The sequence below is a fragment of the Artemia franciscana genome, chromosome 12, assembly GCF_032884065.1.
Source record: "Artemia franciscana chromosome 12, ASM3288406v1, whole genome shotgun sequence".
NCBI lineage: Eukaryota > Metazoa > Arthropoda > Branchiopoda > Anostraca > Artemiidae > Artemia > Artemia franciscana.
In genome coordinates this window covers 139,028-153,811 of record NC_088874.1, presented here as the reverse complement: position 1 = coordinate 153,811, position 14,784 = coordinate 139,028, and the positions used below count along the sequence as shown (strand labels likewise).

General features: G+C 36.0%; 1 protein-coding gene across 2 annotated transcripts in view; it reads right to left on the bottom strand.

The window, feature by feature from the left end:
* Window positions 1–14,784, bottom strand: part of LOC136033541 (uncharacterized) — an 89,044-nt gene that overhangs the window by 62,423 nt on the left and 11,837 nt on the right. For both annotated transcript variants that reach the window (XM_065714282.1, XM_065714283.1), the window contains exons 3-4: window positions 13,288–13,554; window positions 3,942–4,148 (exon numbers count right to left, since the gene is read on the bottom strand). In XM_065714282.1, coding sequence (XP_065570354.1) covers window positions 3,942–4,148; window positions 13,288–13,554 — 474 coding nt within the window. The remainder of the gene's footprint in view (window positions 1–3,941; window positions 4,149–13,287; window positions 13,555–14,784) is intronic.

The window sequence follows — 14,784 nt, the reverse complement described above, 5'->3', positions numbered from 1 at the left end:
ATTATTTTGGACAAAGATCACAGTGGGGATGAAAACGATTATTCCAGCCATCCACTTTATCAAAACGCTGTGAATAGCAGCATATACTAACGCAGCTTGTCAATTTGGCCCTAAAAATGGACTTTTTAGGACTTCTGGCAACTCTCCCCGCAACAATGTATTTGAATTGTTTTCTTTTAAAATATAATTGGAGATCTAATCTTGAAATTATAAAGCAAAAGCCTTTCAGTGAGGGAACATGTCACCCGTCACCCCGTATTTTTTTTTGTCAAATATTTCAGTATATTTTCATGAATCTGATAATACATCTAACCAAAGAAAGAATTTCTCACAGGAACTATATAATTTTTGACAAGACTTAGAAGGATGAATACAAAACATTAAACTTCTTTCGTCTCATTATTTCGTATTATTCCACTACCTTGTTAATTGCTAGCATCCATACTAACCCTTAATTGTAGTTTAGTTACATTTTTTTTCTTTTTTGGTCGATATTGTCGATATTTCAAATCAATGATGTAAAACAGTGCACTGAATTTTTTATAATGTGCCATTGAGACGGCTCAGTTAAGGTGAATACACAAGATGTGGCTGAAATACAATGAGACTGGCACTACTGCAGTCGATCTGGCGACCTTGCGCTGTTATCCTTGAGCGAACACTTGTACCAGAACCCTCCTATACCTATGTGAATTTTGAGATTGGGATTAGTGAAGTTTGAGTTTTCGTTGTGCGTCACGCAAAATGTGGAAATTGAAGCAACATTGTGCCATTAAATTTGTGTTGAGCTTTTAGATTCGGGTGGTACGATGTTTGAAAACCTAAAGGAGTCCTATAGGGAGCATTCTCTGTCCTAAGTTCAAGTCTTTTCGGTGGCTCAAAGCATTTTTGAAAGACAGAGAAAATGTTGCAGATGAACAACACTCAGGGAGGCCTTCAACTTCGAAAACCGATGAAAACAAGGAGCGTGTAAAAAATTTTGTGAGATGAGACATCTGTCCTTTAACATTACAAACATTAACATTTAACATTACAAAGATTGAGTGAACATTTAGATTTCAACAGATTTACTTTTTTTTACAGGCCCGTCCGTTAAAGGCTAAGAAAAGGGGCCATTCGCGTGAGTTCAAACATTGGAGAGAAATGTTTCCATCCTGACAATACCATATCACACTGCCGTCTACATATTAACATTATTGACCTTAAAAGACATTCATAGGGTTCTCAGTCCCCTTATTCCCCTGATGTCAGTCTCTGAGACTTTTATTTTTCTTAAACTGAAAGATGTCGTCAAAGATGTATTTTGGGACTTTTAAAACCATGAAAATGACTGAAACAGACATGATGAACACCATTATGGTTGAACACTTCCAGCACCGCAACGAACAGAGGGAACAAAGTCTCCATCAGCGTGTAGGTACTACTTTGAAGAAAAAAGCTTTTATGTTTGAAGGAAATAAAAGCTTTATTAAGTAAGCAATCAGTCTCATTACTTTTCTGTATGCCAGATTTAAAACTATAGTTTTTGGAGCATATTCAGTAGATGAATAATAAGTCAATGAGAGATAATGAACAGTACAGCGGAGTGTTAAGCGTTATTATTTTCCAAGTTTCTTTGGATCCTGTCCTGCTCTTGTACCAAATTGAAGATACTGACATAAATGCATATTATCCTAGCATAGAGATCTAATTCTGAGAAGTAGTAGTGCTGATCTCCGTTTCGTGCCCCAGCAGCCAGGAAGTGCAATAGGGGTTGGGGTCCAGCCATCTTTCGATTTCATACAGCCTTTCTGCTTATCTTCCCCAGATTTCCCCAGGTACCCATTTAGAGACAGGTTGATTCTGGCTGAGCTTACAGAGTCACACCACTGACCTCCATCCCAACTTAAATAACCGGCTACAGCAGGAATCGAGCCTGTACCCCTCAGAAAAAGGATTCCCAACCTAGCACGCCAACCATATAGCTAGGACTAGCTAGTCCACAGCTAGTCAGAAATAATAAAATAGCTAGGAGAAAATCCATAGCTAGAAGAAATATATAAGCTAAAGAAAACGCAACAACATTAAAATTTTTACGTTATAATATGTAGGATGCTTTTATTACCAGATTATCAAGCTTCCTTCCATTATTATCCACTTTTTAAAATCATTTCACATAATATTTTCGCAAGTTACGCAGTCAATCACACACGTATCAAATTTTGTACTGAGAAGATAATCCGTTTAGTATAAAAGCTGTAATATATGAGTAGAATAAAGTAATGGAGAAGTATATCATCAAACATGGGTCAATTACCTATAGGGCCCCATACGTGGGGCTGGTAAAGCCAATTACAACTATATATAGGGGTACATATGAGGCAATCAAGAGAAGGGGGGTGCATTTGCAATTGAGTCGAGTAATATATTTGGAAAAAGCATTATAAAAAGAATTAAGTATTGCCATTCATAATAAAGAACTAGTTCAAATAAAGAACTTGTAAATCTGCCATCGGATTATGAAACACAGAGCAGGATCTAATAATACGGATAATACGGCATAATGATGCAGAGATAGCATGAATAAAGTTTGCAAATAACGAACCCCTTAAACCTGAAAGTGAAGAACGAGGAGCAGGTAAATAATAAAACAGAAGTTGACGCGAGGATTGCCAAGAATAGTCATCCGAACAAACGATCCCGAAGACTAAGATACGGACTTGGACGGATTTAAAATTTATGGAAAACAAATAAGGAACGAGATAACCTCATAGAGAAAACTTAGACAGTGCTGCCAGATACAGCCAGTAATGAGCTATTAAGGCTTTACAAAAAGACCAACGGGCACTTCTGGAAAGCAAATCAAGAGATACACTACCGATAGAGGATGAAACTTTTTTCTTTGTCTTACCTCTGAGGTTTAAGTACAACTGCTTAATAATATTGTATTCAGTTTTCCACTTTCTTTTAGAACTAATGGTGGAAAAAAGAATACATTTACAGTATAATGGAACAATATTCCTTCAATTGTTTACCCCCCCCCCCAAATAAAAAACAAAACACACCAAACGACAGATAATTTATACCCAAAAATAGGAAAACATGTTCATCCGACTTTTTTCATTTTATTCTTAGTTTATATTTTAGAAAGCCAGCATGATTTTAGCACTTATTTATCGCCATTATTAAAACAGTTATACGGTATTTTAATTTTTTTTATACTTGAAATATGATTTCTACGAATATTGTATATTTTTCAGTCATTGTATATAATTATATAATTTGTCATTATATAATTTGTATATGCTATTAAAATAGATTTCGCAGTAATTAAAAAAATAAATTTTTTTAGAAGGCAGCAAACTTGTTCAACCATGAGCAAGTGACCAAGTAACGTTAATATGTGAATTACAGTTAAAATATTTGATTAAAGGAAATTTTTCAAGAAAAAGAAAAAACTCCTTCGAAAACGTATCTACAAAATAATAAAATGGTTAATCTTTGCCATAGAAAGGCATTGGTCGACAGGAAAATAATAAGAATGGTACTTTGCCAGACATAAAAGTTTTGTTTAACGAGAAAATTAGGAAAATAACTTACCATAACTTACATAAACAGAAAGGTTTTAATTATTCGAAGCCCAATTTTCCAAGGCACAGAAACTAATCGTTCGGTGTTTATCCAAAATATTTGTCCAAATATTTTATTTGTCCAAGTTTATTTGTCCACAAACTAAATATTTGTCCAAGTGAACAAATTGTTCCTGTCAAAGGACAAAAAATCTGATTGCCTACTAAAAATTTTACTGCTATCGAAAGCAAGATCAATCCCAATTTGATGATTGTCGAAACATGCGCCTTATTTTAAGCCAGGAAACATTTTTTTTTAAACTCGTTTTAATTTTTTCCCTTTTTTACATCACTAAAATAAAACAAGAGCTGTGTTATTATAGATTCACTTACCTCCACTGACTCCACTGCATATTTTTGAGGACTGTTGTAGCTAACCTTTTTTTGATAAGAGGGAGACATGTCAAACAAATGTTTTGACGCGTTGATGTAATGCTGCAGCCAGTGGCTAGGGGGCTCTTCCAGTTTCTCTGTTATTTTTCCAAGTAAATATTCAACATACCATATTTCATCGGAAGCAATACCAAATTCATTTATCAACTAAAAAAAATAAAGGCAAACAACAGTTAAAATAATGTCAGGACTAACAATAAGATTATTTGACACAACAACTAATTAAGAATTGTTTCCATATTGTTCATATGTTATTAACATATCATATTAATATATTGTGAATTGAACCCTGATGGGTTATTAAGGTGTTATTAATATATTGTGAATTGACCCCTGATGGGTTATTAAAATTACTAGAACTGACGTATAGATAAACAAATTTTGAAGAATGGGTACCCACACAACACATCACATCATGATTTTGCCTCCAATTGGAAGAAAATAGCAAAAACAGAAGTAGCGATAGATATGGATATAGATAAGTATCGATATATACGATATATCGATGTAGATAATGACCTATATATACAAAACCAATCTGCCGAGTGTTTGAACAACTCAAATAATGCTACGAATAATTTCCCTACTCGAAAATGCAACTCAAATTCAATCAAAAGAGAAATATTAGCTAATTCCAACCTAAAAGAGTTTTTTGGTGCACTTAGAAATAAACAAATCAAGCTAAAAACCTGCAAAATGACCAAGCCCAATATTAAGTACTAAGAACATGCCATTCAAATTCCTAGAAGAGACATCTGTTGGGTTCCCTATTAGGAGTTTTCCATTCCAGCAGTAAAGAAATCTAGAGTTCACTTTTATCTTTTTAAGTTCTAGGTTAATTTAGTCACACAAAGACAATTTTTGATCTGGTATACTAGTCTTGAACGCTTGGCCAAAAGATTCACGTTGACTCCTGAGCAACGTGTTGAAAAGTTCCACAATGTCTACTAAAGACATGAACTGGATCAATGCCAAGGTGAGCCAACTGAGCATGCCTTTGAATTTTCCAAAAGTAGATTTACGGATCCTAAGGATGGTTTACAAGCAGCTAAATAAAGTGGTCAAGGAATTGGTCAATGAGCCTGTGGTCTACTACTCTGTTCGTGAAATCTTCCACAAAACTGCCAGATTTAGGGTTCGACCAACTAAAATTCAATAAAAGAGACCAATTAAAACCATCCTATATATCCAAAGGAGCATATAAATGACGAACTCTCAACTATTATGCTTCATCAAATTTTTAAGCCAGTATTAGAAGAGAGATACTAAATCATTAAATTGGAATTCTAGCATAACATCCATCCAGTGTCCATAAAAATTTTAAAGTTTGGATCTCATTGCAGAATTCCCTTTCTCAGGTGTTGGCCCACACTCTCAATATTATAATAATACTGTATATATTTTTTAAGCCAAATATGGCCATACGACATAGTATTCTATAGTACACTACTACTACTCACAGCACACCACAGTACCAGGCCGTCTGAGGCCGACACAGCTACGTGAGCTCCTCCTTCATCCCAATCTATTCGAAGCCTCCCTCTTTACACCCTCTGAAGAAGTTCCCTAAAATATTTCCTTAAGAAATCCTCACTTGCCAACCAAGGATACCTGCTTTCAGTTTAGCTCTAGACAATTGGCCGAAAAGGATAATCTTTGGCTATCTGTTACCCTTCATCCGCAGAATGTGCCCCAGCCATCTCAACTTTTCTTACATTATAGCCCAAAGGAGTGGGATTGAGCCAAACTTTTCGCACGGCCTACTGCTTGAGGTAATGTTAGTCAGTCGGGTACCCGAAACAATACGTAGGTAATTTCTCTGAAAAACATAAAAAATCTTCCTCCATTTTTCGGAGTGTCCATGTTTCAGAACAATCTGACCACTGTCATCACTGTAGCTTCAAATGTTCTAATCTTGGTTCAGAGACTTGTTTTCTTATTCTTCCAAACCTTTTCAACCGAGAAAAATCCCCCTGGTCCTTGGCTATTCTACTTTCAACATCTTCACTGCACCCACCGTTTTTACTAATAATATTACCAGGGGAAGTGAATCTGTCTGCATGACTAATATTTTCGTTACCTAATGTTGCCTTTTCGTCTTCACTTATTCCTAGCCTTAGCGACTTAGCATTCATAACATTCATTTTCAAACGTATTCTAGCAATCTGATCTCGCAAAACCCTTAACATTCATTAATTTGGCTGACACTTTCGGGAAAGTTTTATTTCCCCATTTGATTCCATATTCTCTCATTGCCTTTCCTGTACTCCTTAAGAAAATTCCATCGAAATCATCTATGTAAATGGGGATAGAGCACAACCCTGCTTAGTTCCTGACTGAATACGAAACCAGTCACTAACCTCATTTCCTACCTTAACAACAGCACTTTTATTCTCGTAAATAGCACTAATCAGTTTAATGTACTATTCTGGCATACCATACAAGAATAAGACATTCGTTAAAGTTCTTATATCAGCTGAACCAAAGGCTTGCTCATCTATAATATAAAAATAAGTTGTCTGCCTGTCTGTCTATCTGTCTATCTGTCGACTGACGTCATGTCATCATGTCGTCATGAAGTTAGTTGTCGTCGTGTTTGTTATGACGATGACGTCATTAAAAGTATTTAAGAAAATCGTTCAAAGACAAATTTTTAATTGTAAGAAGATCGTGGACGGAAAAATGTTTAATTGTAAAATGACTGAAGAACCTACAATGGCAACAGCCGAGGAAGCTGCTCAAACAGTCTATGCCAAAAAACTTGCGGCTGATAGAGAAAGTAAGAAAAGAAAGCGTGCCGAGGAATCACAAGAACAGCAAGAAAACAGGCTTGCGACTGATAGAGAAAGTAAGAAAAGAAAGCGTGCCGAGGAATCACAAGAACAGCAAGAAAACAGGCTTGCGGCTAAAGAACGCAAAACCGCGCAGTTAGATGAAAATCCACCTGGACAGCGAGAGTCAAAACACATCAAAACTGAAAATGATAGCGATGATGATTGGGTTTGGGATTTTGACTTGGATAAGGTCATCAATGCCTACCAGATTTTAGTAAAAAAAAAACAAAGGTTCGGCGATATGTATTTCATAGTGACACTGAAAAATAAAGAAGAAAAAGAAAACTGAAAAAAGAAAAAAAGGTAAAAAACTAAAAAAAACTAAAAAGAAAAAACACTCAAAGAGAAATTACAGACCGGGACACAAATGACGACCGGGACAGAGGGAATATAAATGACGACCGGGACACTCAAAGAAAAAGTACAGACTGGGATACCGGGACACAAATGACGACCGGGACACAGGGAATATAAATGACGACCAGGACACAGGGACACAACTACAACAGGGACGCCTGGGGCACAGGGGGTTATATAAATGACGACGGAGACACAGGGAATGTTCGATTAGCAATCACCATCAACAAAGCTCAAGGGCAACCGTTAGAAAAATGCGGTATAGATCTGAATACAGATTGTTTTCCCATGGGACACAACAACAATGGCGCGTAACTAATATGGCGCGTAACAACTTACGCGCGCGGGGGGGCTTGGGGGGGGCGAAGCGCCCCCACCAACTAGGTGTTGGGGTATTTGGGGTACCGTATTTGCTAACAATAGCATGACTACGGTAAGAACAAGGCAAATAAAGTAGGTACTTCAGGTACCGAAAGTACATCACTCGAATTGATTTTAGCTGCTTCTTCTGGAGCAGTAGATAAATACCAGACATTAATAAAACCGAGTGGTCACAAAATGTACTATAAAGTCGGGCGAGTGCTAGACGTGAGTAAAGATCACGATTAGCGACGACTTTCCCGTAGCCTATTTGAAGCTGGTGTTTAGTGTCAAAGAGCTTCTACACGGAGCACAGAGAGCGTACTGCAAATATGGATACCAGGGCACTTAATAGCATTTGCATGTCAAATTGAAGAAGATCCACATGGCAGTGTAAAAAACGTAGCTGGTGATTTTACGTTGAATGCCAGGTACTCACATTTATCAACGGGGCTTTTCCTCCTCGAAACCCCGCTCCTTGCGCTAAAGTTTGATTCTTTCTCGCAACTCTTCTTTTTAAAATAATAAAAAACTTTAGCGTAAGGAGCGGGGTGTCGAGGAGGAAAAGCCCCTTTCATATACGGAGTAATTTCTGTTCGTTTTAAGTTTTAATGTCGCTCCTTACTTTCATTTAAAAAAACTTGTTTTTTTTTATTTAATAGCAAACAGAATCAAATGCCTTAGCTATTTCAAGTGTACAAATGTGAAGTTCATGACCGTTGGTCTCAGCATCCTGCAATAGAGTAGCTAGAGCACGATGAACATGTTGATAACCAGCACGTGATTTGAATCCGAACTGATTCACATCAAGCTCACAGTTTGTACTGATATGCGGCAGAAGAATATATTCAAATACCTTACTTAGATTGCAGGCAACCTTAACTGATCTATAAGAGTTGCAATTCAAGGGGTCTTTTCCGCGTTTCAAAATAGAAGTGACAGTTCCGCATAAAAATGAATCTGGAACAAGAGAAGATGACAAACACATCTGGAAAAATAATTGTAAATGTGAAATCAAAGCAACTGACTCTAAATTCAAGTGATTCACACAAATACCATCAGAGTCCACATTTTTATATTTAAGTTGTCATACACAATTTAGAACAGCCGCAAGGCAAACATGAATAAAACGTTTTTGTTGGACATTTGCGGGCAAGAGTTTACAGCAAAGATCTGTGAAAAAACAATGCGCATTATAATTAATTAAATCAAAAATCCCTTTGTAATGATTTAGTCAATTGTCACTAGAAATACAATCACCACTGTCAGCAGAACAATTCATCTTGGTTGAATTGATTACACGTCTCCAAAGCTGAATCTCTAGGACACTCAGAGCTATTATAGCGAACACTGCGTAAATACCGTTTAAAATACAGCTTAGACCTTTGTTTTAAATCAAACGCATGCCGTATCTTTAGTCGGCCGCAGGCGATCCAAATCCTCAGCCACAATTTAGCACGGTTCTTGACGCCTTTTAATTCAGGATCTTCCTTCCAGACAGAGCTACGGGTATTAGAACGCACTCAGATTAGAGACACAGCAATTTCTTCAGCACGTTTTAAGCATTCAATGATACGGTAATAATAGACATTCAAATCCAAACGAGCTGGAGATGAAAAATCACCAGTACATAGCAGGTAAAATGGGACTCGGACATCAGCGGGAAGTCCAGCTCGAGTAGTAATATATAAACATTATTACCATTCGACCAATTCCCTTTTGTAATACCACTTCTTTGCACTTGAGACTACCAAATTACAGCTAGTTTGATTCGCAGAAAGGGTAATGCCTAAGGGTAAGTGGTCATAATCGTGTTCATCGTCATATACACGCACTGTCGAACAAGATATAGCAGTAGAGCAAATACAACGATCAATATTAGATAAGGCCCCACTATTATGCGTATAACTGTAATTAGGGTCTTTTTCCACGATTTGATAATTATCTGAAAGGGAATCTGAGACTAGGTCAGTGCGCGTGGACTGGCTAAGCACATCAAAGTTGAAATCACCGATAAAGAGTCATTTGTAGCCACGCTTTTCTATGTATGGGACAAGATTCTTTACAGAGGAGCATGCGCTGGAAAATTGAGTGAGGGAAGCAATGCGTTTTTGGTCACATGATAGGTAAAAATTGACGAGCAAACAATCTTTGATTTTTATTGTAATGAAACTGTAGTTAGATTTATAGAGGGAAGGCGAAAGATCCGAAAAACTTTGCTTAACAATGCAAGATAGACCAGCAGAGGGTCACCCTCTTGTGAGCCGGGCGAAGGTAGTGAAAACAAAATTTGCACTGCTTCTTCGAAGGGAATTGATACTGACAGCAGGGAGAAGATGCTATTGAAAAAATATAATGTCGTAGTCTGACATTTTCTGGTTAATTGTGATGTTCTTATCTTTAGTCCCATTAATATCAAAGGAGCATAAACTTAATTCTCTCGTTTCAACCATTTAGGGATGTTATTCTTCTTAGACAGGACTTCACGAAGGATACAGCATATGAGACTAAAGGACACATGGGGGCACCGCAGTTGGCACATTTCGGATTCACTTCATGACGCGGAGAAGAGCTGGAGGATTCGTGCTGCCCAGTACAACGACAACAGCGCACAGACCTGTTACAGTTAGATATTGTGTTTAGGATACTGTCATTTGTAGTAACAACGTGGTGGTCTCATAAACATGTGAACTCGTATCACTTTCTATTCCGCTTTTATACAGAGTCACAGAGCATTTGAGAGTATGATTCCATCTGTAAAAGTAACTTTTACTGCCACCGATTTTCCTGGGCGTTTTGCATCAATCACACCGTCACAGCCCTTAAAAATATCAAGATCAAAATTATCCTGTATGCTTTTCAGTATTCCATGGTGTTTTTGTTCACTTAACCTGACGTGACAGTCCTTTAGTACGCCAGGTATTGCGTCACAAAAATCTTTCGCAGCAGCTTCGTGCCCGCAAACTTGGTCAATTGCTTGCTTTGCGCTAAGTGGGATAATTCAAATCAATCGGAATATTCGAAATCACAACTGTCATATGATTTTGTGAAGGATGGGGCAATGATTTGGTAGAGATGAAAAGTTCAGATCATAGGATGTCACCTTATCACATTTAGTCTTTAGCGTAGTTTCCATTAAAGTTAGTTTAGAGGAAAGTTTCAAATAAGCTGCAGCAAGAATTACCGGTACTTCCATTGAAGAGATGATAACTCCTATTGGATTATTTAAGAATATTTTGTTTTCGAACGCTTCCAACACATTCCTGGTCTTCTCACACTTCCTATTTTCTGAGGAGATTTCCGAGAGGAGATAAAAAAAACAAAAAACAAATGTGCTTTTGAGGACTCGATATTCGCGTTATTTTTCCAGCAATGAGCAGCAATATTTGTTCAATAGAAGCGTATTTTACACCATCTCTGAAACAAGAAAATTCCATTTTTGATGCTCATTTCGAACTTTTTTTTAACATGGTTATTTTTGGTTTGTTCTTATGGATCTTCCTTTTGAGCATACAGATCTAACATATATGCTAGAAAGGAGTTGTATAGTGACTAATTGTTTGTCTGTGATGACAAGAAGTCGAGTCATCACAGACAAACATGACTCTCTAAGCTTAGGCAGAGTTTATAGTTGGTCGTTATTTTAGTTGAGCAACCCCCCTTCCATTATCAGTCCAATGTAAGCCCCTCCTCAAGGAAAATAGTGGCCCAAAACACATTTTTTTTTATTTTGTATTCCGTCCCTCCACATGAGAAATTCTTTGACGTAGCAGATATGCTGGCCAACTAAGAGAAACGAGTGAGACTTCTCATTTAATGACTACTTACTCCCCATTCAGAAAACTTGTGCAGTTCTTGACAGACTTGAATAATGTCCCTAGGTCCCTTTTGAAACCATACAAAACGTTCTGTTTATGCTCTGTGTTTGGAAAAAAACATCTATAAAAACAAAGTGGTTTTTATTGACATTTCATGCACAGTCATCCCATTTTTCAAAGATTCGGCCTTTTTCTTAAATGCTGTCAAAAATGATCCCTGCATTCTTTAATTCGTAAAAATATCGATCCGAACGACCTATTTAAACTATTTCTTGGATAAATTCTTCTTCATAAGATTCTTCAATTATATTTTTCCGTTTCATCCCGTTGATACTTTGATTACATTCTTCGATTTCGTTACAATTTTGACTCTTACAATCATTTTGCACTGTTACCAGGAAAAATATTTGCGAAATTCGTACATGAAATATGAAGGTAGCGAATAAAGACGGAAAATTAAAACTTTAATTGAAGAAGGCAGGCCCTTCAAACTACTTTTTCTATTCACAAAATTCTTTTACTGGTAGACAATTTTTTTTTGTGAAATCAAAGCTTTATAAGTGAAGCAAAGCTTTATAAGCTTTATAAGTCAAAGCTTTATAAGTGAAACCTTATTCGTTTATGAATCAAAGCTTTATAAATGTAACCTTATTCGTGAGAAGATAAAAAACTGACATATGAACGGAAAAATCAATGGCACAAGTGAAAAAAAAAAATGAAAAAAAAGAAAAAAAGAACCTGAATAATAAAACAGAAGAATAAGCAGGGACTGACAAACAGCATTACAATTTGTTTTATGAAAATTGACATATTAACATTTTCCAGTGTGAAAAAACGATCTAGGTAGGTCATGGCTTTAGGAAAATTCATTTCGAACATTAACTTTGAAAAAAAAAAAAAAAATCTTTTTCACACTAATAGCGTGACATATACTTTGTAGAGGTGCTGGTGAATTGGCTCCACCTATTTGAATGACTTATTCGGCCTTTTGGAAAACAGAGATCATCTAGAGAAAACCAAGAAAAAAACAGAAAACACTGATAAAAGAAGATACTGAATCGGCATGAACGTGATGCTAAAACCATTTAACCAAATATAAATAAGATTGTATTTTTGCCAAATTTGCGGTATCTATGGTTTCATTGTCACAGGTAGTGAAATACAGCAGATGACTATAAAGTAGCTAATAAGCTAGATTCGCTTAAGACTTTGAAAAAACGTTTTTCATCTGTAGGACTTCACAAATACTTGGAATGGTCATAATAAATTTTTGCTGAAGATGAGTGAATGTCTGTGTTAAGTTTTTTTTTTTTTTTTTTTTTTTTTTAATCTGACATTAAGACGCATATATCCTATAAATCTTTTTTAAGGTTCTTTCAGAGGAAATAGGGATATTCTCAGCCGTCACCGGGAAAGTGTGTTAGAATGTGGCTACTGTAATTTAAAAGCCGTTGAATCTATAGCTCGTTAGCCGTTAACCGTTTAACGGTTAGGCTTCAGCTTCGATTATACGAATTAACATTTGCAAACCAACCAAGTGAAATGCACTTGATAGAATTGCATAATCTACTTTCACACCCCCTATTTGTCTTTCAAAATAACTGAAAGTCTCACTTTGTTCAAACAATGGTCGATATTCATCTCTAATGTAGAAATAGTCGGAAATTTCCGATTTCGATATAAAAATTCCGAATACTTCATCTTGTAGACGAGAAAAAACTTCCTTTTACAAATAATTGTTTGTTAATATCAATATAAACTAATATTTTGCAGTCTTCACTCTCTCCTGGGTATGCAGGTTGCGTAACGTGACCTACCCCCTGGTTATTCCCTAATGGACTTCCTAATTTTGTACCATTGAGTAAGCCTATCTCTTCAGAATGACAGAAAACGTAAAAAAGAAGAAGAAAAACATACCTTCTTAGACATTTCAAATGCCATCTTCGATTCAATCAGCATGCTTCCAATATTCCTTTGGACTTTTTCAAAACTTTCCATATTCAACTTTGTACCCTCGCTAGAATTTAAAAATCGCTTACAAAAACTATGTATGACGTATGCAAAGGATCCAAGTTCAATCCACACGTTGAGCTCTGAATCGGATAGTCTGAACGCAGCCTTAAAGCATCGAATTGCCGACTCACTTTGACTTAGTAGCTCCGTAACACTGTCAATCTTCTGACACTGAAAATAAAAAAAAAACGTTCTTAAAAAAACTTGGGCCAAAAGCATAGGTGGAGAAATATCAAATAAGCTAATCACTAAATTTTGAATTATTATTGTTCCCATTTGATTTGTCCTGATAACAGAAGGCCTATTCCATTTGTCATGTTCCAGGGTCGTCGTCATCGGAACTATCATTATATGTTATATTGAAACTTAAATGTCAAATGATGAAAATGGTGCTTTTAAAAGGACGAAAAAGATTCTCATGTAATTCTAGCATCAATGTTCTGAAAGGAAAGAAATTCGGTCTGAAAGCTTAGCTACGTAAAGTCATAAGCGAAAGAGTATTTTACTCTTTAGGGGGTATTTTAAACTCTTTGAGGGTATGGAAGCCAATTGTTAATAGTTTTTGATTCAATCTTTGGCCACTGGATCTTTTTAAAGATGTTCGGAAGAGATACAAAAGGCTACTATGAAGGAAGGGTCACTGTCTTTTTCTTTCGATAGTTAGCTGAAAGATGTTAATTCAATGGATGTTTGGAGTCACCAAATGATCAACAACTTGATGATACTGATAGTTTCAATAAAAAACTGTTTAACAGAAAGGTCTGAGGTGATTAATTTGATTTTGAACTTTGAGAGAGAAAATCTCCTGTGTGTTGTATTATATAAAATAGATGAAACTCTACTATTTTTCAAAAATCAAATTCTAAGAAATTCTAAGAAACTGCACAAGGAAAAATTAAGATAGTTAGGGTCCAAAGCAAATAAAACAGAAAATTAAAAAAAAAACTTTTGATTTATTTAGCAAAAGCACTAGAAATTATGTTTTTTCGTTAAACCACATTCTACAATTTTTTTTAAGGTGCTTAGAGCAGCGAAATCGCTTATTGCACTAAAGCTCAAAAGGCAAAAATGGACGAAAAAGTTAAATTTATTTACAAGAACTAACAAAAATCCTCTTTTTTCATTAAGGCGATGAACCACCCCTTTCAGTATAACCCTATCTTGTCCATTATAAACTTTTTCAGTTTAAAAATTTAGATCCACTTGGGTGTGTCATAATTGGTAGAGGTTGGATTAATCGATCCAGATAAACGACAAGAAAAAAAAAGCCAAAAACCGTTTTTCTGGACGTCTTGGCTTCATTTTACTTCCCCTGTTTTGTGCAGGAGATATATTTAGCTTTAATGAAGCTTACATCACCAGACAGTCTGAATTTTGTTTTTTGGATTAAACAGAGCGAAA